Genomic DNA, 21802 nt, shown 5'->3' with positions numbered 1-21802 from the left:
GTTAAGACACTGTCTTGAGGGACACCCCTCTGTTCAAAGTGATCAGGGAGGACGTCACTGACTCGTTGTCGAGAATAGCCCAGCAAGAGGAAGGACTGAATGAAAATGGGAGGACATTGACGAAACCGCCATTCATGGAGCTGCCCGAGGATAAGATGCTTCAAAGTAATACTATAGGCCTTCTCGAAGAAAAAAATATGGCCACAAGGTGATGCTGGTCCAGGAAACCCTGTTGTACAGCCGCCTCTAGAAAGGCCATGTCATCAAAGATGGAGCGATACCTCCTGAACCCATGCAGAAAGCGAATAAGAAGCTGCCTGATTTCTAAGATCCAGAAAACGTTGTCGTTAATCATTTGCTTCAAGATGTTTCCCATAGAGCTAGTGAAGGCAATACCATGATAACTACTTGGGCATGTGTGATCTTTTCCAGGCTTTGAAACAGGTATTAAAATTGTCTCACGCCATGAGTCAGGAGAGTTACCTGTTACTCAAATGACACTAAAGAGGATGAGGAGAATTTCGTTGCTTCGTCAAGTGAGGTGCCATAGCATATTACAAAGAATCCTGGGGTGACCAGGAGACATGCCACAAGCCGCAGACAACACAGAAACCAGCTCCCATATGGAAAAGGTGCAGTTGTACTCTTCACTAGTGGTGCACTGGAAGTCCCAACTGCCCCTCTTAGCAGCAAATCCAGCTGTGAAGCTGAATCCTGACCGGCAGTAGCAATAAAAGTGGCAAAATAGCCTCTGCTGATCGCCAATCGCAGTGGTTTTCTGTTGGACGGCACTCCTTGTGGCAGGTGACTGCAGATCAGAAAGTTATCACTGCCGTCCAAGTCACTGACCACTTCCCATTGAACTGTGTTGGAAAGGGCTGGAGAGCAAAGCAAGAGATTCATAGCATAGAATGACCATGTTGGAGTGCAGAAGTGAGTACTTGGCCCCATCTGAGAAAATATGCAAATGAATACATGAGAACCTCTCAACTGCTCTACCCCTGGTGCAGGTAGTTGCAGAGATCCAAAGCACTCTGTGGACATTAAAATCACCGCAGAGGATGAAGGGGTGAGAGAGCTGAGTAAGAAGGCAATGAAGGGCCACTTCATCGAATGCGTCGTGTAGGGGCAGGTAGAGGAAACATACAGTCAACTGATGATGTACATGTACAGACACTGTGACTGCTTGTAGGCTGGCCATGAAGGACAGAGGCGCAGAGTGAAAGGTGGTGTTGAGGAAAATAGCCGCTCCCACCCTTGACTCTCTCTCCACTAAGGTAGTCCTATCTGTGGAGAACATAACTACGTAATGAAGGGTGTCAGAAGATTTGAAATGAGTCTCCTGAATACATATACAAAGTGGACGACTCTATGTAAATAGATGTAATTCCTCCACATGCATCATGAACCTTGCAAATTCCACAGAAGTATGGAGCTATCTTAAAACTGAGGTTTGCCACTGTCTTTCCCCCTGTCGTTCTGACATGGCAGGGAGGCTGCAGCAGAAGGGTAAGTGGTCACTTGAGGTACTCGCTTGTTCTCTCACACGAACGTCGACATCCATACCATCAATGGTATGGTCATCGTTAGATATATCAGACTGGACTAAGGTCACATGGTCCGATGGCTTTGGACTGGATCGCGTTGGCCTGTTTGTCTTCGTCCCCAGCTTGGATTGGGGACAGTAGCAAGGCTGATGTAACAGAAACACCGTGTTGGATGGACCTCTTCCGATGGCTGTCATGCTGGCTTGCTATCTTGACTGACATTATGTTCAGCAACTATAAATGTTTCAGCTATAGGATCGCTGGGCTGTAGGACCAGCGCTGCAGGATGGCAGCTGCATTTACATGTGCAGGTATATGTGCCCTGCTCAACCATCATAGTCTGAGTGCTAACGATGATATTCTGGACACCCTGTTTCAACGTCAAGGCAAAAGACTTCACAAAATGCGGTGGCTGAGTGGGGTTGAATTCTTTCTTTGCATCAAAGTATGAGACCCATTGGGTGACTTCTTATCTCCTGGATATTATTTTCTTGGCTAAGACAGGACAGTCCCAGCTCCAAACCAGATGGGTCTGGGAACAATTAACACAAAAAGGGTGTGGCAGTGCATTGAAAACCGAGTTCGTGGGCTGCAGTGCCACATCTTCCACATGTAGCCCGACCATCACAACCAATAGTGGTGTGACCAAAGCGTTGACACTTGAGGGAGCGCATTGGATTTGGGAAATAAAGTCTAACCCTAAGGTGGAGAATGCGTCCTGCAATATCCTCAGACAACTTCAGAAAATTGTATGTCAGGATAAAGGACGGTGACTTCTGAAGCTCATCATAAACCTTTTCCATAACTTTCAGGACTTCAGTCACCTGTGCACTTTCCCATTCCTGCTGCAGTTTGTTTGTATCCATGTCCATAGCGTCCTGGCGTTTTACAACTCCTTTAACACTGTTTAACCCAGTGCGCAGCTCACAGGTGATGGGATATTCTCATAGTAACTTGGCATCAACAGCTTGTTTACTTGGGGATCCTTCATAGTTTCGAGCAGGAGAGTACTGTTGTGCAGCCTCTTGATAGATTTGAGTTGCCATGCAAGTATCTCCAGAGCTTTATGGTTATAGAAGGGTGACAACTTTTCAAAAGAGCCATTCACACATTTCATCACAACAAAGACATCATTTATCACAAGATGTGGTCCTTTAATACTATCTCTGACATTCAGAGATGACTCAGGTGAACTAGCCCCACAAAGCCTCTTAGGAGTTGGGTGTTAAAATTGCAAATGAACCACCTGAACTGCTGGGAGTAGAAACGTTAGATCTGGGCTTCATGTAGTTTCCACGAACAGCCAGGAAAGGAAGTCCGCCCACGCAGAGCCCCACTTGTCTGGGTAAGACGTACACAACTGAGATGCAGCAGATTCCGCAGAGGTTACCCACTAGCAAGCGTTCCTTCTCACAGCCTTGCATCTCATCAGTGCACAGCACACCTTGAGATTGAGGGGTTGTGAAGACGTTTTTACCATCCTCGTGATGTGGATGGTTAAGCCAAGATCCACAGTGCCTATGGCACACAACGCTGCAACGCCACGCCACACAGTAGTCGCTGAAGCATGCCCAGAGGTTAGTTAGGTGACAGCGGACTGACTGCGCTTTCCAGTCCACAGTCCAGGAACCCCAGGGTCGCCAAGCTCGTACTCAGAAAACGAATTCTGAGCCCATGAGGGCGTGTGAGTTGCCCTTGTGTAAATGTCTGTGTGTTTTCTACTTCAGAAGAAGGCCGTTTGGCCGAAAACTTAAATGTGTAGCAGTATTGTTGTTTTTCCTGTCTGCAACTCAACGACTCCTTAGAAAGATGTTATGCACTTTGGACTGTGAACGGTTTGTGTTTATGTACTGACCTGTGTCATACTCAAGTGGCATGGAAATTTGGCAGCTAGAGTAGATGAATAAAGAACACCAGTTAATAAATTATTCAGTGCACAAAGTTTCATAACTAAAATTGTGTATCCACAAAAAATTATGTCGGCAGAAGCAGAAAAAGGCATAATCAATTGTGCAGTGCTACAAGTTTTTCGCTTTTGCGCTGTGGGGCACCTGAAGTAGCAGGAGCACTGGTGATGGAAACGTTTTCTTAAGATTTTCCTACTGACTTTAGATCTGGCTGCTTGTAGTTCTGTCACAGAACAGGTAACAAACAGCCCTTCATTAAGACTGGAATCGAGAGCTAAAGCAGACTTCGCTTTACAATGTGACTTTATTACCTCAGAGCTGGCAAAGACCTGTGGTATTCGTCTCTCCCTTATTACCCCAGTGGTTGCTAGGACAGATAAATGGCAATCTAAAAGACGATGATGCAGTTTGTGCTTGGAACCATCTCGCTAGACTCAAAACCTTAAGTTGATAAGACACTGTCACAATTTAAGTGAAAATAACTCAGATTATTCAATGGAAACGACAGGAAAATATCATATGAATTTGGGAGGATATGTCTGTACCGACCAGGAACTAACTTGGTGGTCACAGAGTTGCCACACATATTAGCATTGTTGCCAAGTTCCAGTTATACTACCAGCAGGAAGTGCTCTTTTCACCAGCCGATGCGTTCCTTGAGAGGATTCAGAAGTGACTCTCTGCTTCTTTCTGAAACATGCGGCTGCCGAGGGCTAGAACACCAAAATTATATCTCAATAAGTTCTATTTCCATTTCTGTAACTGGGTTAGGGACTAGAGCATACCATATGGAGACGGTATCTGTTCTTTCGGACAGATACCATGGGCGACCATGCAGCTCTCTAGAATGAAATGATAAATAAATCAATACCTTAACCTGTCGACAGGCGTTGATATACATCAACAGGAACAGTTGAAAATGTGTGCGCCGACCGGGATTCGAACCTGAGATCTCCTGCTTACAGTGCAGACACTATCCATCTGAGCCACCAACGACACACAGCATAGTGCGACGGCAGGGATTTATCCGTTGCACGCTCCCCGTGAGACCCACATTCCCAATTTAATATCGAAACACTACATTCGTAGTACCCCTGCCCACTACACTCATTACTCGCTTCAGACAATCTTACCGAGTCCCATAAGAGTTCGGGCAATGCGTGTGCAACCGCACAGAAGAAGAAGGTCAATGGCCGGACATCTCCGAAAGAACAGATACCATCTCCATATAGTTAAGGCTAACCGGCCATTGACCTTCTTCTTCTGTGCGGAAGCACACGCATTGCCCGAACTCTTACGGAACTCGGTAAGATTGCCTGCCGCGAGTAATGAGCGTAGTGGGCAGGGCCACTACGAATGTAGTGTGTGGACATTAAGTTGGAAATGTGGGTCTCACGGGAGCGTGCAATTGATAAATCCCTGCAGTCGCACTATCCTCTGTGCCCTCGGTGGCTCAGATGGATAGAGCGTCTGCCATGTAAGCAGGTGATCCCGGGTTCGAGTCCCAGTCGGGGCACACATATTCAACTGTCCCTGTTAATGTATATGAACGCCTGTCGACAGCTTAAGGTATTGATTTAATTATCATTTCATTCTAGAGCATACGAGATCTGTTCAAAAGATTCCTGAACATTCGTAATTTCGTGCCAATGGTGTGTTCGAGTGAAATGCTGTTGGCAACCCTGCACACGTCTGTGCGTAATGTGTAGGAGTTTCATTGTTGTATGTGTGTTAGTTATTGTTCAGGACTGTATTGAGTAGAACATTGTGTCATGTAGTTTGCGAATTTGGAGAAGGAAGAGTTAGAGGAGCAACACGTCTGCTTTATTTTAAATTTTGCGTGAAACAAGAAAACCTTTAGAGAGACACACCAAATGATTCAGGAAACCACCGGTGATGAGTGCTTAAGCCGTAACCGGTGTTACGAATGGTTCACACGGTTTAAAAAATCGCCGGACGGAAGTTAAAAATGACCCTCGTTCAGGATGCCCTTCGACGTCTACCGACGACGCTCATGTCAGGAACATCAACTAAATTGTGCGTGCCAGTCGAACACTGAGAGCCGAGAGATTGCAAAAGAATGTAAAATTTCAGTTGCATGATGTCATGAATTCCTGACAGCATCTTGGAATGCACTGTGTTGCCGCCAAGTTCGTCCCACGGCTCATGAATCAAGACCAGAAAGACCTTTACCTCGCAGTCTGTGAAGAGCTGTGGGATCGCTCAAATGACAACGATATGTTAATTAAGAGGATCATAACTGGTGATGAGACGTGGATCTACGGTTATGATGTTGAGACCAAGACTCAGTCTTGATAACGGGTTGGAAAGTTTCTTCAAGACCAAAAAAAGGTCGTCAGATTAGGTCAAATGTCTAAGCCATGCTGACAGTTTTCTTTGACTTTGTAGGATTAGTTCATCATGAATTCGTGCCACAAGGACAAACCGTTAGTCAATGGTACTATCAGGACGTTTTGCGACGCTTTCGAGAAAATATGAGAAGGAAACGGCCTGAAATGCAGCGAGACAATTCATGGCTCTTTCATCACGATAACGCAACCACACGTTCATCCCTATTGGTGCGTGACTATTGCACAAAAAACGAAATCACTGTGCTGCCTCAGCCTCCATACTCTCCAGACGTGGCCCCTGCAGACTGATTTTTTTTTTATTATTATTATATCCAAAGCTGAAAGCCCCCTTGAAAGGACGAAAACTTGCAACGATAGACGAGATAAAAGAAAACTTGCAGACGGCGCTTCGCGCGATCCAGCAAGACGTGTAACAAAACTGCTTCCGGAAGTGGAAACGGCGTTGTGAGTGGAGTATCAATTGTGGAGGAGAGTAAAGGAGGCCATGTACAAGAAGTAAAAGGTAAGCGAAGAAAAATTTTTTGGACAAAGTTCCGGATGACCTCAGATGTTGAGTCCCATAGTGCTCAGAGCCATTACATAGTCTCCTTGGGTTTGTTACCGGATCCTAAAGTCAACATTATTCGATATTTCCGCGGTCCACACGTCCGCCATGTACAGGAGAACGCCGCCGCCGCTGCTGCTGCTGTTGAGTCCCGCTGAAAACTGATGCCAAGGCTGCAAATCGTCGTCGTCCTATATAGCCCACCATATCGTACACGGCACACGCGCCCATCACAATTGGTGTTCTCCAAGACTGGGCTGGTGGCACCGCCCTTAGCAAAAGACTGGCAGCAACGATATATCGTACTCAAAGATTATTTTCAGACACTCAGGCTGGCCGCATCGAAGAACGTAGGGTTTTGATGCGCGATCCCGCTATAAATCTGAGGAGACTATCAAGAATTTTTACGCCGAGAAAGCCTACAATGTCACATCAAGTACTGCTATGGGGAGGAGATGGTGAAACTTGAACAGAAGTTGGATAAATCCGGAGGAAAAAGGAAAGCTGTTGAGTACACTCGCCTTCCTGCTGAGATGCCATGGCGAATGTATTATCACTAAATTTGACAGATTTGTTCATTTTTTTAATAGCAAGAGATCTAATAGGATTAAAGAGCACTGACAAGGGAACGCATTCACTTTACCCGTAGACAGCTGGATATTATTTCCAAATATTTATTCTACATTACATCTGAAATTATCATCGCAGTTTTCGGGAAATGCGTGGAAGTAAACTGATTGTTCTACATTGACACTGTCGGATTGGGCACATAGATGAGTCGTTATCAGACAGTCCAAATCTGAACAGCTTCTTTCTCGTCCTACAGTATCAGGAGAGCAAACTTCGACACACTGTGGTTCATCTTTCTATTAACGTGTTGGAGAAGGGTTTAGATTTTGCTCCCATTCGAAATAGACTTCCTGTTACAGAATTTTTCTGCTCGGTAGAACAAGCACTTTCCGAGGACCAGGCAGAAGAATTAAGGCAAGAAGTGTCCCACACATTGCGTCGGGCTCGGCTACCGCGGGATAACATCTGTTCCGCAGAGAGAGCAGCTATTCGCACCCTCAGGAATGATGATGAAGCAGTAGTTTTATCAACTTATAAGGGGAATACCACGGTTCTATTTACACGGAATGATTACATCCTTAAAATTAATTCATTACTCAACGACCCGGTTTACAAAAAGTTGTCTTGTGACACTTCAGAAAGGATTAAGCACAAGACTCCCCCATTTATGAAAAAGTGCGCGTCGTCGGAAGACTTACGCTAGAAACTTAACCCTAGTGCTGCGTTCCGTCTAGCTTGTATGGTCTGCCAAAGTTACGGAAGGAAGAAGTTCCTCTACCCCTGTTGTTAGTAATTTGTGTGCGCCAACTTATAACCTGGCGAAATACTTAACATCAGTTCTCAGCCCAAATGTTGGCAAGAGTGAACACCATATCTCCTTTACGGTAGGTTTTATTCGACGGTTGAAATCATTGAGGCTGGGTCCTTCGGATTCACTGGGAGACTCAAACGTTCATAACGGGTGGCAGGGACAAAGAATCCAGTGAAATTTTTTAAAGTGCTTTATCTGGAAACTACCTTGAGCAGTTAAACAGAGAACCGACTCGTGGCGATAACATATTAGACCTCCTGGTGACAAACAGACCCGAACTATTTGAAACAGTTAACGCAGAACAGGGAATCAGCGATCATAAAGCGGTTACTGCATCGATGATTTCAGCCGTAAATAGAAATATCATAAAAAGGTAGGAAGATTTTTCTGTTTAGCAAAAGTGACAAAAAGCAGATTTCAGAGTACTTGATGGCTCAACACAAAAGTTTTGTCTCAAGTACAGATAGTGTTGAGGATCAGTGGACAAAGTTCAAAACCATCGTACAATATGCGCTAGATGAGTATGTGCCAAGCAAGATCGTAAGACATGGAAAAGAGCCACCGTGGTACAACAACCGAGTTAAAAAACTGCTGCGGAAGCAAAGGGAACTTTACAGCAAACATAAACATAGCCAAAGCCTTGCAGACAAACAAAAATCACGCGAAGCGAAATGTAGTATGAGGAGGGCTATGCGAGAGGCGTTCAATGAATTCGAAAGTAAAGTTCTATGTACTGACTTGGCAGAAAATCCTAAGAAATTTTGGTCTTATGTCAAAGCGGTAGGTGGATCAAAACAAAATGTCCAGACACTCTGTCACCAAAATGGTACTGAAACAGAGGATTACAGACTAAAGGCCGAAATACTAAATGTCTTTTTCCAAAGCTGTTTCACAGAGGAAGACTGCACTGAAGTTCCTTCTCTAGATTGTCGCACAGATGACAAAATGGTAGATATCGAAATATACGACAGAGGGATAGAGAAACAATTAAAATCTCTCAAAAGAGGAAAGGCCGCTGGACCTGATGGGATACCAGTTCCATTTTACACAGAGTACGGGAAGGAACTTGTCCCCCTTCTTGCAGCGGTGTACCGTAGGTCTCTAGAAGAGCGTAGCGTTCCAAAGGATTGGAAAAGGGCACAGGTCATCCCCGTTTTCACGAAGGGACGTCGAACAGATGTGCAGAACTATAGACCCATATCTCTAACGTCGATCAGTTGTAGAATTTTGGAACACGTATTATGTTCGAGTATAATGACTTTTCTGGAGACTAGAAATCTACTCTGTAGGAATCAGCATGGGTTTCGAAAAAGACGATCGTGTGAAACCCAGCTCGCGCTGTTAGTCCACGAGACTCAGACGGCCATAGACACGGGTTCCCAGGTAGATGCCGTGTTTCTTGACTTCCGCAAGGCGTTCGATACAGTGCCCCACAGTCGTTTAATGAACAAAGTAAGAGCATATGGACTATCAGACCAACTGTGTGATTGGATTGAAGAGTTCCTAGATAACAGAACGCAGCATGTCATTCTCTTCCGAAGTAAGAGTGATTTCAGGTGTGCCGCAGGGGAGTGTCGTAGGACCATTGCTATTCACAATATACATGAATGACCTTGTGGATGACATCGGAAGTTCACTCAGGCTTTTTGCGGATGATGCTGTGGTATATCGAGAGATTGTAACAATGGAAAATTGTACTGAAATGCAGGAGGATCTGCAGCGAGTTGACGCATGGTGCAGGGAATGGCAATTGAATCTCAATGTAGACAAGTGTAATGTGCTGCGAATACATAGAAAGAAAGATCCCTTATCATTTAGCTACAACATAGCAGGTCAGCAACTGGAAGCAGTTAATTCCATAAATTATCTGGGAGTACACATTAGGAGTGATTTAAAATGGAATGATCATATAAAGTTGATCGTCGGTAGAGCAGATGCCAGACTGAGATTCATTGGAAGAATCCTAAGGAAATGCAATCCGAAAGCAAAGGAAGTAGGTTACAGTACACTTGTTCGCCCACTGCTTGAATACTGCTCAGCAGTGTGGAGATAGGGTTGAGAGAAGAGATAGAGAAGATCCAACGGAGAGCAGCGCGCTTCTTTACAGGATCATTTAGCAATCGCGAAAGTGTTACGGAGATGATAGATAAACTCCAGTGAAAGATTCTGCAGGAGAGACGCTCAGTAGCTCGGTACGGGCTTTTGTTAAAGTTTCGAGAATATACCTTCACCGAGGAGTCAAGCAGTATATTGCTCCCTCCTACGCATATCTCGCGAAGAGACGATGAGGATAAAATCAGAGAGATTAGAGCCCACACAGAGGCATACCTTCTTTCCACGAACAATACGAGACTGGAATAGAAGGGAGAACCGATAGAGGTACTCAAGGTACCCTCCGCCACACACCGTCAGGTGGCCTGCGGAGTATGGATGTAGATGTAGATGAGTTTTGATGTGGTATATCTATTTACACGAGTCCCTCTGATACAGTTAGTGAGTTTGATTCGTGACAGACTGGATGAAGAGTTAGTGAAGTTTTATCGTCATGTGCTGAAATGCACGTGTTTTTCATTTAATAGCAACATTTTTGAACAGGATCATGGAGTGGCTATGAGCAGTCCTTTACACACCATAGTCACCAATTTATGTATGGGAGACTTCGTGGATAAGGCACCGAGGACTTCAGCTTAGCAACCAACGTACTTCTGCCTGAACGAGGGACACGGGCAAATCTGACGAGACTGTGATAGTTCCCAAAACTTTCTGTTTTTCGAACAGTGTTTATAAAGAGACAGTTGACATTGGGTTGGCAGACAATTTGATTAAGAGGCAACGGTTTTTCTCTTAGCAGGACGTGGAACTCTATACAATCCCGCATCAAAACACAACGTTCATCGTTGCGGCCAGCCCGAGTGTTTGAAAATAGCTTCTGAGTGCGATATATCGCTGCCATCGGTGTCCTACCAACGGCGGCGCCACCAGCACAGTCTTGGAGGGTAGCAATTGTGACGGGCGGCGCTTGCACGATTTGCAGCCTTGGCATCAGTCTTCAACGGGACGCAGCAGCAGCGTTTTCTTGAAGATGGCAGACAGGTGCATCGCCGAAATATCGAATCATGTTTATTTTAGGATCCCGCAGCAAACCCGAGGAGGTTATCAAGAATTATTACTCTGGGGCAACCTACGAAGTCACAAAATCTTTAATACTTTATTTGCTCTAAAATCATCCTAGGATCTCTAATTACGTAATGTGGAAATTTCCTCCACTGCAGAATTGACCACTAGATCTCACTATAGGCGATCCAATCAGCAAAAACGGAGGCAGGGATTACTGCGCTGTCAGCAGAGAAGGAGAAAAGCAGAATGGGTCGGCCAGGACAGCTCAGCGGCTTCTAACGGGGGCTGGGCATTGGGGATATTTCAACCTTTCTAGGGCTGCCAAAGTCTACTGTTAGTGATGTGGTTGTGATGCGGAAACTCAAAGAAAGATCCACAGATAAACCAAGACCAGGCGAACCTCATGTACTGACGTATAGGGATGGTCGACCAATGGAATGGGTGACTGAAAAAAAATCACATAAAATCAGAGGGAGGAACATTGTTGAGTTCCAAAGTGCTACCACCAGTCCATGTAGTACTATAATTGTGCGCAGGGAGTTAAAAATAATGGAGTACAGTGGTCCTCCTCGTACGTCACACATATCTGTTGTCAGTGCTAGGTGAAGCTTGAGTTGGCGTAAAAGTAGAATGACTAGAAACGAGTGATTTGAAGTGCTGAATCACGCTATACCCTGTACCAATCCGATGGAAGAGCTTTGGTTTGGTGAGTGCTTGGAGAATGTTACCTGCCATAACGTGTAGTGTCAACAGTGAGTACAGAGGAGGAGTTGTTATCGTAAGTGGCTGTTTTTCGTGGTTGGGGTGTGCCCCTTTATTACACTTAAGAAAACGCTAAATACGGAAGGATGTGAACACATTTTGCATAATTGTGTACTGCGTGAAGTAGATGACAGTTCAGAGACTATGATTGTATGGGCATGACAGCTCACCCCGTCACAAAACATCATCTATTTGACAATGGTTTTTGGACAATAACATTCCTGAAATAGACTGTTGTGGCAGGAGACGCGACGTGATCCCAATGGAACACCTCTGGGATAAGTTAGAACGTTGACTTGAGACCAGAACCCAGCCACGAGTATCACTATCTTCTTTGCTTTCGGCTCTCGAGGGACAATAGACTGCCATTCCTCCATAGACAATTAAAAGCTCACTGAAATGTCTACAGCAGTGTTCAAGCCGTCATAAAGGCGACAGGTGGAAACAAACCATTTTAACATCCGCTCGTAATAACGTGGATACTTTTGATCACTGTAAGCGTCGTTTGATCCTGCGAAGAGTCGCGTCACTCAATGTCTAAATGACATTTCGCTCGTTGATGACTGCAAGTATTTTAACAAAATTGAGATACAATGACCCTTGTAGGCCTGCACATAATGGCGAGATGCTACCTAAAGGAAAGTGGCCGTTCATCATCCGTTGCTTACAATTACGATGCACATGGTGCTGGTTCCATAGTTTACTGCTACCAGCTGAAAGCCTCTATATTGGAGAGCAAGCAAGGCGCACGAAGGAACTGGCCATTCCTAATAATAAACAATGTAGTCGTAAACTAGCTAGTATAGAATAAAGATTTTGTCAGGTTACGATTGTAAAGACCTCGCTGTATCCTCATCATTCTGCTCGTACATTTAAGTCCACACAAAACTTTCAAGCTCTTATCTTAGTATCTTACATGTTTAACAGAAATACATTTCGTGAAATTCGATATTTAACAACGTCATTAGCTTCTGAAGGTTCAGTGACCACCATAGACTCCCACAGACGTCACTTCGGTTAATTAGAAAAAGGTGAATTTACAAGACTCTCAGATGTCACATTGATTTTAGACTATGTGAATAGCCAAAAATAAAGCCATCCACAATAAAAGCTATGAATTAGAAATTGTATTTTAGTTGATGTCCTTTTAATAGGAATGAAAAAGAACGTAAGATATTTTCCTTGGGGACATCAAGCTACTGGTATTTTATAGGTAAGTCCGACTGAACTTCCGTGGTTCGAGACTCATCTTGCTTGTCTGATGAGCTTTCAGGAGTGTAGCTGGATGATTAACAGGTGATCCGGTGCGTTTCCGAAATTTCTTCAGTATTTAGATCCACCAGAACTGATATTTTTGCTTGGAAATGGGTGTTGCACTCCTTCGATCAGAAAATTCACAATTCAGATGTCTCTATTTAGTTTCCAGTTGTTAAATATAGAGCTCACACCAGAAATGACAGCTAACATTTCTTGGAACTCTTAAAAATATGCACCAGACACAACTATGTGTACTACCTGCAACATGTGATCAAAAGTATATGGACACTTGTGAGTGGACAATAAAAAGTGGTGTGTCCATTCTTCGCTTTTATGACTCCTTGAACTCTGCTGGGGACACTTCCAATGAGGTGCTTGATTTGTCTGTAGAAGAATGGCAGCCCATTCTTCCTCAAGAGCCGAAACCAGGGAATTTAATCGTGTTGGACGCTGAGGTCTGGAGCGAAGTCGAATTTCTAACTTATCCATGAGGTGTTCCAAAGGATTCAGGTCCAATTTCGTGACAGATCAGTCCATTTCAGGCTTGTTATTGCCCAGAAACAACTGCCTAACAGATGATGCTTTATGGCAGAATATACTGTCATGCTAATACGAAGAATCATCGTCTACGCACTGTTCTTCCACTCTGCGCCGTACACAGTACATCCCTCCGCATTTAGTGTTTTCTTCAGCATAGTAATGGGACCACGCCCTAACCACGGAAAACGCCCTCATACCGTAACGCCAACTCCGTATTTCACTGAAGGCACTGCACATGATGTCAGGTAATGTTGTCGGCAAACCCAAACCGGTGCATCGGATTGTCACAGGATGATTCATAAGTCCAAATCACTCTTTCCAGTCGCTCTTCACACCACCTCAAGCGTGGCTTAGCAGTGACAACAAAAATATCTGGCTTATGAGGAGCTGCGCTTCAGTTGTACCATACTTGTTTTAACTCTCTACACAGGGTCATTGTGCTAGTTGGACTGCTGGTAGTACACTGGAACTTTCGTGTTATTCCGTACGCTGATTTCATGCAATTTTAGTCGATACCTGTCCTTCAGCACATGAGGTCTGTGTGATCTTGGTTTAGCTGCGTTTGTTCCTTCGCGTTTCAACTTCACAGTCTTATCACTACCAGTTGACTGGGACAGCTTTAGAAGGACTGTAATGTCCATGGTTAGCTTGTTGCTCAGGTGACATCCAGTGACTAGTCCACACTGAAAGTCACTGAGGTCTCATGACCGACCCATGTTCTGTTACTGCTTCTCTACGGCCAAGAGAATACTCCTCGCCTCCTTTTATACAGGCTGGTTTGCCTCTTCTGTCATTTAGTTATCAATTCCTCTTTATACCGGCTTTTCTGGATGCTACTGATCAGATACTGTACATGTTATATTTAGATATTGAAAGGAATTATTTGCTGCAGTCAGGCACATTTATGTCACATTGTAATGTGAGAGTCAGGAGCATGCATTTTCTATCTCATTGTGAAGTAAGAGACATTCTGCTAATTGCTCTTTAATTGAAGCCATAGTGGATTCTTTTGATTGTTGCTTCGTATTTCCTCCAGCTCTCAATCCAACGAACTCAGTAACTTGGTATTATCTCTGCAATGTCACTCCAGATTTCCACTGAAGGTGCAGTACTTACTGTCATATATTGCTGTAGATGTAAAATATTTTAGCTTTCACAGTTAGCAACTTTCTTGTTTCTCTGACTACATTAGTTTTCAGTTTTGGGTTATGTGTTTACATTGAATGAACATCATTTCCACCATTAAGCACTAAGACAATGTTTAAGACAACTTCATCAACTACTGTTCTTTCGTTTTTACAGGTATGTTTTGAACGAGCCTTTTATAGATAACACTGGTCCAAGCTTGGGAGCATTAACTGTTTATACGAGAACCATGGACAAGTCTGGCACTACTACACTTCCAATATGGCGTCTATATAACCACCAAGGACCAGAATGGCATTATGCACAAGCTCGTATTCTGCAACCTAACAACTACAATGTATGTAGCCCTATTTTATCTTAAAATTTTACTTCTGAAAAACGATATAATAAAAATAAAGTAATAGTCACTAAAATACCCGTAGATACAAGGAGTGTGTAATATTCGTACAACATTGTTAATTGTACCAGGCGGCCGAACAACCTTGGCCAATAACGCCACACGATCGTTTCATTTCAGCTGAAACATTTGAATTCAAGTTCGAAAAGAGTAAACGAGTCTTTGGACTAGGTGCTAATAAACTGCTTATTTATTTTTCGGTCAAGACTGTTTTTGATTTTCGTCGTCCCAGCACCATTTGCAAGACCTATTTCACGAATGCATGGGAAATGTTACCAATCAAAGGGTAGTATGATTATATTACATACAAATAGTTTTTGTGAAATAATTTTCGGTTAATGCAGACTAAACTGAAATGCTATTTAGTATCCCTGGATATACTGAAAAAAATATAACTTTACGCTGAGCAAATATATTAAGTACCACATTCAATTAATGGTTTGGCTATCTGATTTTGGTTATTTAGTAATCTAACTGAAATGCATAATGTTCGAACCATCCACATAATTTGTCACGTACAGAAAAAGTGACTAATTCTTACATAAAATTTCTGGTCAATTTAACAAAAACCTCTTCCATACAATAAAAATGTTCTCTAGTCATCACAGTTCTCATCGTCGCCTTGCAGCTGATGAAGATCCCCTCCATTACCAAGTCTTTAATTGCCTCCTTAAACTCGTCTGAGAAATACACTGACGGTAAAAAATCGCAACACCAAAAAGTAATTAATGTAGCGTAATGAACTTGGGGGAATACATTTGTCTAGGTGACATATGTAAGTGATTAACATTACAAGATCACAGCGTGAGGTAAGTCACTGCAAATGTGAAATGCTGGTACATTAACCGGTATAACCAACAGAATGTTGGATGCAAGCACACAATCGTGCATGCATTGTGTTGCACGAGTGTCTGATGTCAAGTTTGTGGGATGGAGTTCCACGCCTGTTGCACTTGGTCTGTCAATCCAGCGGCGGTTAATGCTGGTTGCGGATAACGATGGAGTGGACGTCCGATAACGTCTCCTATGTGCTCGGTTGGAGACAGATCTAGTGATCGAACGGTATGTGGGCGAGCGTTACCCTGTTGGAAAACACACCATGGAATTCCTTCATGAGTGGCAGCACAAAAGGACGAATCACCTCACTGAAGTTCAAGTTTACAGTCAGGGTGCGTGGAGTAACCACGAAGATGCTCCCGCTGTCACACGAAATCGCACCCCAGACCATGTCTTCTGGTGTAGGTAAAGGGGGGGGGGCGCGGTGGTGGCAACGTAATAGGACGTTCTACAGCCAAGAGAAAAGTTGAAAAACGTAATGAGAATATAAACAAAAAATAAAAACAGGTGATAAAACAGTGACATTGTAAATAAAACTGTAAAATGGCGGAAAGTTGCGGAATTTAAAATATAAAAACACGGCGTTGACAATACGGATGAAGACATGCAGTAAGTAGACAGGCACAATTAGAAAAACATGGCGACAGTCTGGTTTCTGTTCGCACGAGATAAAAACACAACTAGTGACAGTATAGTGGCTGTTCGCAACACTGATAACGGACACACAGCACTGAACATTCACTTTACACAGCACTACAGAGGCGACACGGCGGCAGATGGGGCGGAGGAGGACCCGGAAAAAAGGGGGGTGGCGAGGAAAATGGGGGGGGGGGACTGATAGAGGGAGAGGACATAGAAAAAAGGGGGACAGAGTGGAAGCAGAAGGATTGGGGAAGGTAGTGGAGGGGAAAGCAAAAGGACTCGGGGGAGAGAAGGCAGTCAGAGGGAGGGTAGGCAGGGAAAAAACAGGACAGAAGGTGGGAGAGGGAGCCCAGGAGAAGGACAGAGGGAGGGAGGGGGAAGTGAGGATCAGAGTTGATAGGAGGGATAAATGGGAGGAGAGAGGGCATCATTTGGGAGGAGGAGGTGATGGGAGCCACCTTGGGAAAGGAGATGAAGGGTGTAGAGTCGGAGGGTTGGGGGGGACACAATGGTGAAGGCATGGCAGAGGGCAGGGGTTGGAGAGGAGAGGAGAGGAGCGACCAGGGGATGAGGGGGATCAAGTTGGCGGGAGGTGTAGATGACGTGGATATGTTCAAGGAAAAGGAGCAGATGGTGGAAAGGAATCAGGTCATAGAGGATCCACATGGATTTCAACCCCCACGTCTGGCCAGAGAGGAGTTTAAGGAGACAGATCCGGGTGAGGTGATGGTCAATAGTGAGTCCAAGGTAGGTGAAGGTGGGGAAGAGGCAGACCGGACGTGTGCAGATGGTAAGAGAACAATCCAGGAGCCGGAAAGAGCGAGTGGTATGACCTATGATAAATGCCTGCGTCTTGGAAGGATTGATTTTAAGGAGCCACTGGTTACACAGTGCGGCAAAAAGGTCTAGGTGATTCTGGAGAAGGCGTTGGAACCGTTGAAGGGTAGGAGTGGGGGCAAGAAAAATGGTGTCATTGGCATACTGCAGGAGGTGGACTGGAGGAAGGGGTTTGGTCATATCTGCCATGTACAGGAGGTAGAGGAGAGGGGAGCGGACAGAGCCTGATGTGAAGTGGAACACTGTTTAGTATTATAAAGAGAATTATTTAGAAGATGTTAGTGAAGCCCACTGCAGCTCATGGAGTGAGAGCTCTCAACCACCAGCTGCCTGCTTGGAGAGCCAGCACACAGGGTCCTGTCAGTAAGGCTTTGCATTGTATCACGTAATTCACACCCCCAGTATGCTGGGAACGTCATACTCCCCATTAGATGGAAGACTCAGGTTCTATTCACCTCTAGTCTCTGAACCATGTCGACAGGGTGCGCTGAGGTCTAGCATCTGATACAGCTGAAATTTTTTTGTGTTTAAATGCTTCAAATACGAAGCATACACGCTCTTACTCTTGTAAGATGTCACTGTTTTTCATTGTCTATATTTACCATGTTTTTGATGGCTACGATTTGGGCTGTAAATAAGTATAAGCCTGTTTGATTCTCAAATGCTGTCGGCACACGCCTGATACATAAAAGTTCACATGTTTGATGGCTCTGTGATGTTGGTTATGTTATTGTCAGCAAATAGCTACAGTCCATTCCACCCAAAATTTATTTTTGTGGAGATTTATCCAAGCATAATACCCTAATGCTTCTGCCTTTTCTCTTCTTTCTCTTCTTTTCATTTTTTTCCCTCCTCCTCCTCCTCCTCCTCCACCCCGCCCCGTGCCCAGGTGTCCACTGTCAAGAGGATAAATGTGCATCTCTTAATTTTCAAATTCCATCCAGAGTGGGAGTGGGAGTGGGAGTGGGAGTGGGAGTGGGAGTGGGAGTGGGAGTGGGAGTGGGAAAGTGTCTTGTGGGTTATAGGTTATTGGTGATGAAGATGGAATGGGAGATATGATACTGCGTGAAGAGTTTGACAGAGCACTGAAAGACCTGAGTCGAAACAAGGCCCCCGGAGTAGACAACATTCCATTGGAACTACTGATGGCCTTGGGAGAGCCAGTCCTGACAAAACTCTACCATCTGGTGTGCAAGATGTATGAAACAAGCGAAATACCCTCAGACTTCAAGAAGAATATAATAATTCCAATCCCAAAGAAAGCAGGTGTTGACAGATGTGAAAATTACCGAACTATCAGTTTAATAAGTCACAGCTGCAAAATACTAACACGAATTCTTTACAGACGAATGGAAAAACTAGTAGAAGCCAACCTCGGGGAAGATCAGTTTGGATTCCGTAGAAACACTGGAACACGTGAGGCAATACTGACCTTATGACTTATCTTAGAAGAAAGATTAAGGAAAGGCAAACCTACGTTTCTAGCATTTGTAGACTTAGAGAAAACTTTTGACAATGTTGACTGGAATACTCTCTTTCAAATTCCAAAGGTGGCAGGGGTAAAATACAGGGAGCGAAAGGCTATTTACAATTTGTACAGAAACCAGATGGCAGTTATAAGAGTCGAGGGACATGAAAGGGAAGCAGTGGTTGGGAAGGGAGTAAGACAGGGTTGTAGCCTCTCCCCGATGTTGTTCAATCTGTATATTGAGCAAGCAGTAAAGGAAACAAAAGAAAAATTCGGAGTAGGTATTAAAATTCATGGAGAAGAAATAAAAACTTTGAGGTTCGCTGATGACATTCTAATTCTGTCAGAGACAGCAAACGACTTGGAAGAGCAGTTGAATGGAATGGACAGTGTCTTGAAAGGAGGATATAAGATGAACATCAACAAAAGCAAAACACGGATAATGTAATGTAGTCTAATTAAGTCGGGTGATGCTGAGGGAATTAGATTAGGAAATGAGACACTTAAAGTAGTAAAGGAGTTTTGCTATTTGGGGAGCAAAATAACTGATGATGGTCGAAGTAGAGAGGATATCAAATGTAGACTGGCAATGGCAAGGAAAGAGTTTCTGAAGAAGAGAAATTTGTTAACATAGAGTATTGATTTAAACGTCAGGAAGTCGTTTCTGAAAGTATTTGTATGGAGTGTAGCCATGTATGGAAGTGAAACATGGACGATAAATAGTTTGGACAAGAAGAGAATAGAAGCTTTCGAAATGTGGTGCTACAGAAGAATGCTGAAGATTAGATGGGTAGATCACATAACTAATGAGGAAGTATTGAATAGCATTGGGGAGAAGAGAAGTTTGTGGCACAACTTGACCAGAAGAAGGGATCGGTTGGTAGGAGATGTTCTGAGGCATCAAGGAATCACCAATTTAGTATTGGAGGGCAGCGTGGAGGGTAAAAATCGTAGAGGGAGACCAAGAGATGAATACACTAAGCAGATTCAGAAGGATGTAGGTTGCAGTAGGTACTGGGAGATGAAAAAGCTTGCACAGGATAGAGTAGCATGGAGAGCTGCATCAAACCAGTCTCAAGACTGAAGACCACAACAACAACAACAGGTTATTGGTGCTTGCCACTAGCTGTCCCAGCATTCCTCTCTTATTCCCTATTGAACAGACTTGGCTGGGGCAACTGTCTAGTGCTTCTCAATGGTAAATATAGCAGCACATTCTCTAGTGAGTAGACTTGGCTCGAGCTATTCTCTACTGTTTTCAAGCCCAGCTTTCCTCTCTCATTCCCTCTGCTGTTACCCCATGCTTGCGGTAAAGAACAACTATTTTCATGTTTCTCATCATTTTAACTCGAGAGTCTCATGGCTTACCTGACATGGCGAGCCCAGAAACCCTGTCTTCCAATGTTGGCAGTGGTGTGCAGTGACCTGGCTCTTAGCGGCTTTGGGTGGACTTTTTGACCAAGAATTTTGTGACTGTGGAAAGGGGACTTGTTCCTGGCCTTGTTTAAACGAAGATGAATTGTTGCTATCCTATTCACTGCAGTTTTTTTAAACATAGCTCACGTGGAGTTAAACTTAGGACAAGGGTTGTGGCTGCAGTGCTGTCCTCCACTTCGTGTGAGGCAGTTGAATCAACAGTATGCATGTCACGTCTCTGTGCACAGAACTGTCACCACTGCGACTCCAGGACGAGTAAGAGGAACTGGAGTTCGGAGAAGCAGTATGCAGGCATTCTGTAAGTAACCATACACCTCTGGTTGTGAGCCTTTCACTCTGGGTGTGATGTCAAAGTTATAAAGTGGAAAGAACCAAATTTAATTAGGAGAAGCAATGATCACACACCTCTGAGTGAACAGCAACTGAGGGAAACAAACAAAAAAAATGGCTCTGAGCACTATGGGACTAAACATCTGAGGTCATCAGTCCCCTAACTAACCTAAGGACATCACACACATCCATGCCTGAGGCAGGATTCGAACCTGCGACCGTAGCGGTCGCGCGGTTCCAGACTGAAGCGCCTAGAACTGCTCAGCCACACCGGCCGGCTGAGGGAAACATGTCAAATAGGTTTGCAGACAGGGTTGGACCTGTGAAAACATCCTTTATCTCAGAAGTTGTCATGCCGGTATCCTAGAACTTCGATTCTGATGTCATAGAACCTATACCAGTATCTCAAGTCTGTGCCAGTATCCCAGAATTCCACACTGTTATATGTGGTACAACAGGTCTGAGCAGAATTGTGATGTCATACAACCAGGGTCAGTATCTCAGGTCGGCAATCTTACATCGCCATCGTATATTCTGACATAGCAAGACTGCACCAATATTCCAAGTCTTAGGTTGTGATGTCATACTAGCACTGCACGAGAATTCCAGTTCAGTCATCTTGTGTCAGCCGTATTTTACCGAGGTCAGCCATCTTGCCTCCTCATCTTGTATTCTGACTGTGCCAATATTACAAGTCTCAGATTCCCTGTCCCAGTATTCCAAGTCAATGAGCATGCACCATTTTGAATTTCCTGTCCATTTGTACTTAGGACAACAACAGCCCTACTTCCACACTAGCACAGTTTGGCTATTTTCTGAAAATCAAAAATGTATATCAATTCCTAATGGACCAAACTGCTGAGGTCATTGGTCTGTAGACTTAAACACTACTTAAACTAACTTAAGCAACTTATGCTAAGAACAACACACACACCCATGCCTGAGGAAGGACTCGAACCTCCGGCAGGAAAGGCCGCCCAATCCATGACATGGCGCAACAAAAATGGTTCAAATGGCTCTGAGCACTCTGGGACTTAACATCTGAGGTCAACAGTCCCCTAGAACTTAGAACTACTTAAACTTAACTAACCTAAGGACATCACACACATCTATGCCCGAGGTAGGATTCGAACCTGCGACCGTAGCGATCGCATGGTTCCAGACTGAAGTGCCTACAACCGCTCGGCCACACCGGCCAGCTCATGACACCTCAAACCACGCGGTCACTTCACCCGTCTTCTGAAAATCCCGCCAGTTTTGAATTTCCCAGCAAAATTTGAA

General features: G+C 44.3%; 1 protein-coding gene across 1 annotated transcript in view; it reads left to right on the top strand.

Moving 5' to 3' along the window:
• Positions 1-21802, top strand: part of LOC126470115 (MAM and LDL-receptor class A domain-containing protein 1-like) — a 336480-nt gene that overhangs the window by 222418 nt on the left and 92260 nt on the right. Inside the window, exon 13 of the mRNA XM_050097720.1 lies at positions 14730-14910. Coding sequence (XP_049953677.1) covers positions 14730-14910 — 181 coding nt within the window. The remainder of the gene's footprint in view (positions 1-14729; positions 14911-21802) is intronic.

The sequence above is a fragment of the Schistocerca serialis genome, chromosome 3 (genome assembly GCF_023864345.2).
Source record: "Schistocerca serialis cubense isolate TAMUIC-IGC-003099 chromosome 3, iqSchSeri2.2, whole genome shotgun sequence".
NCBI lineage: Eukaryota > Metazoa > Arthropoda > Insecta > Orthoptera > Acrididae > Schistocerca > Schistocerca serialis.
Note: the sequence above shows the minus strand (reverse complement) of the source record. Positions and strands in the feature narration are given on the sequence as shown.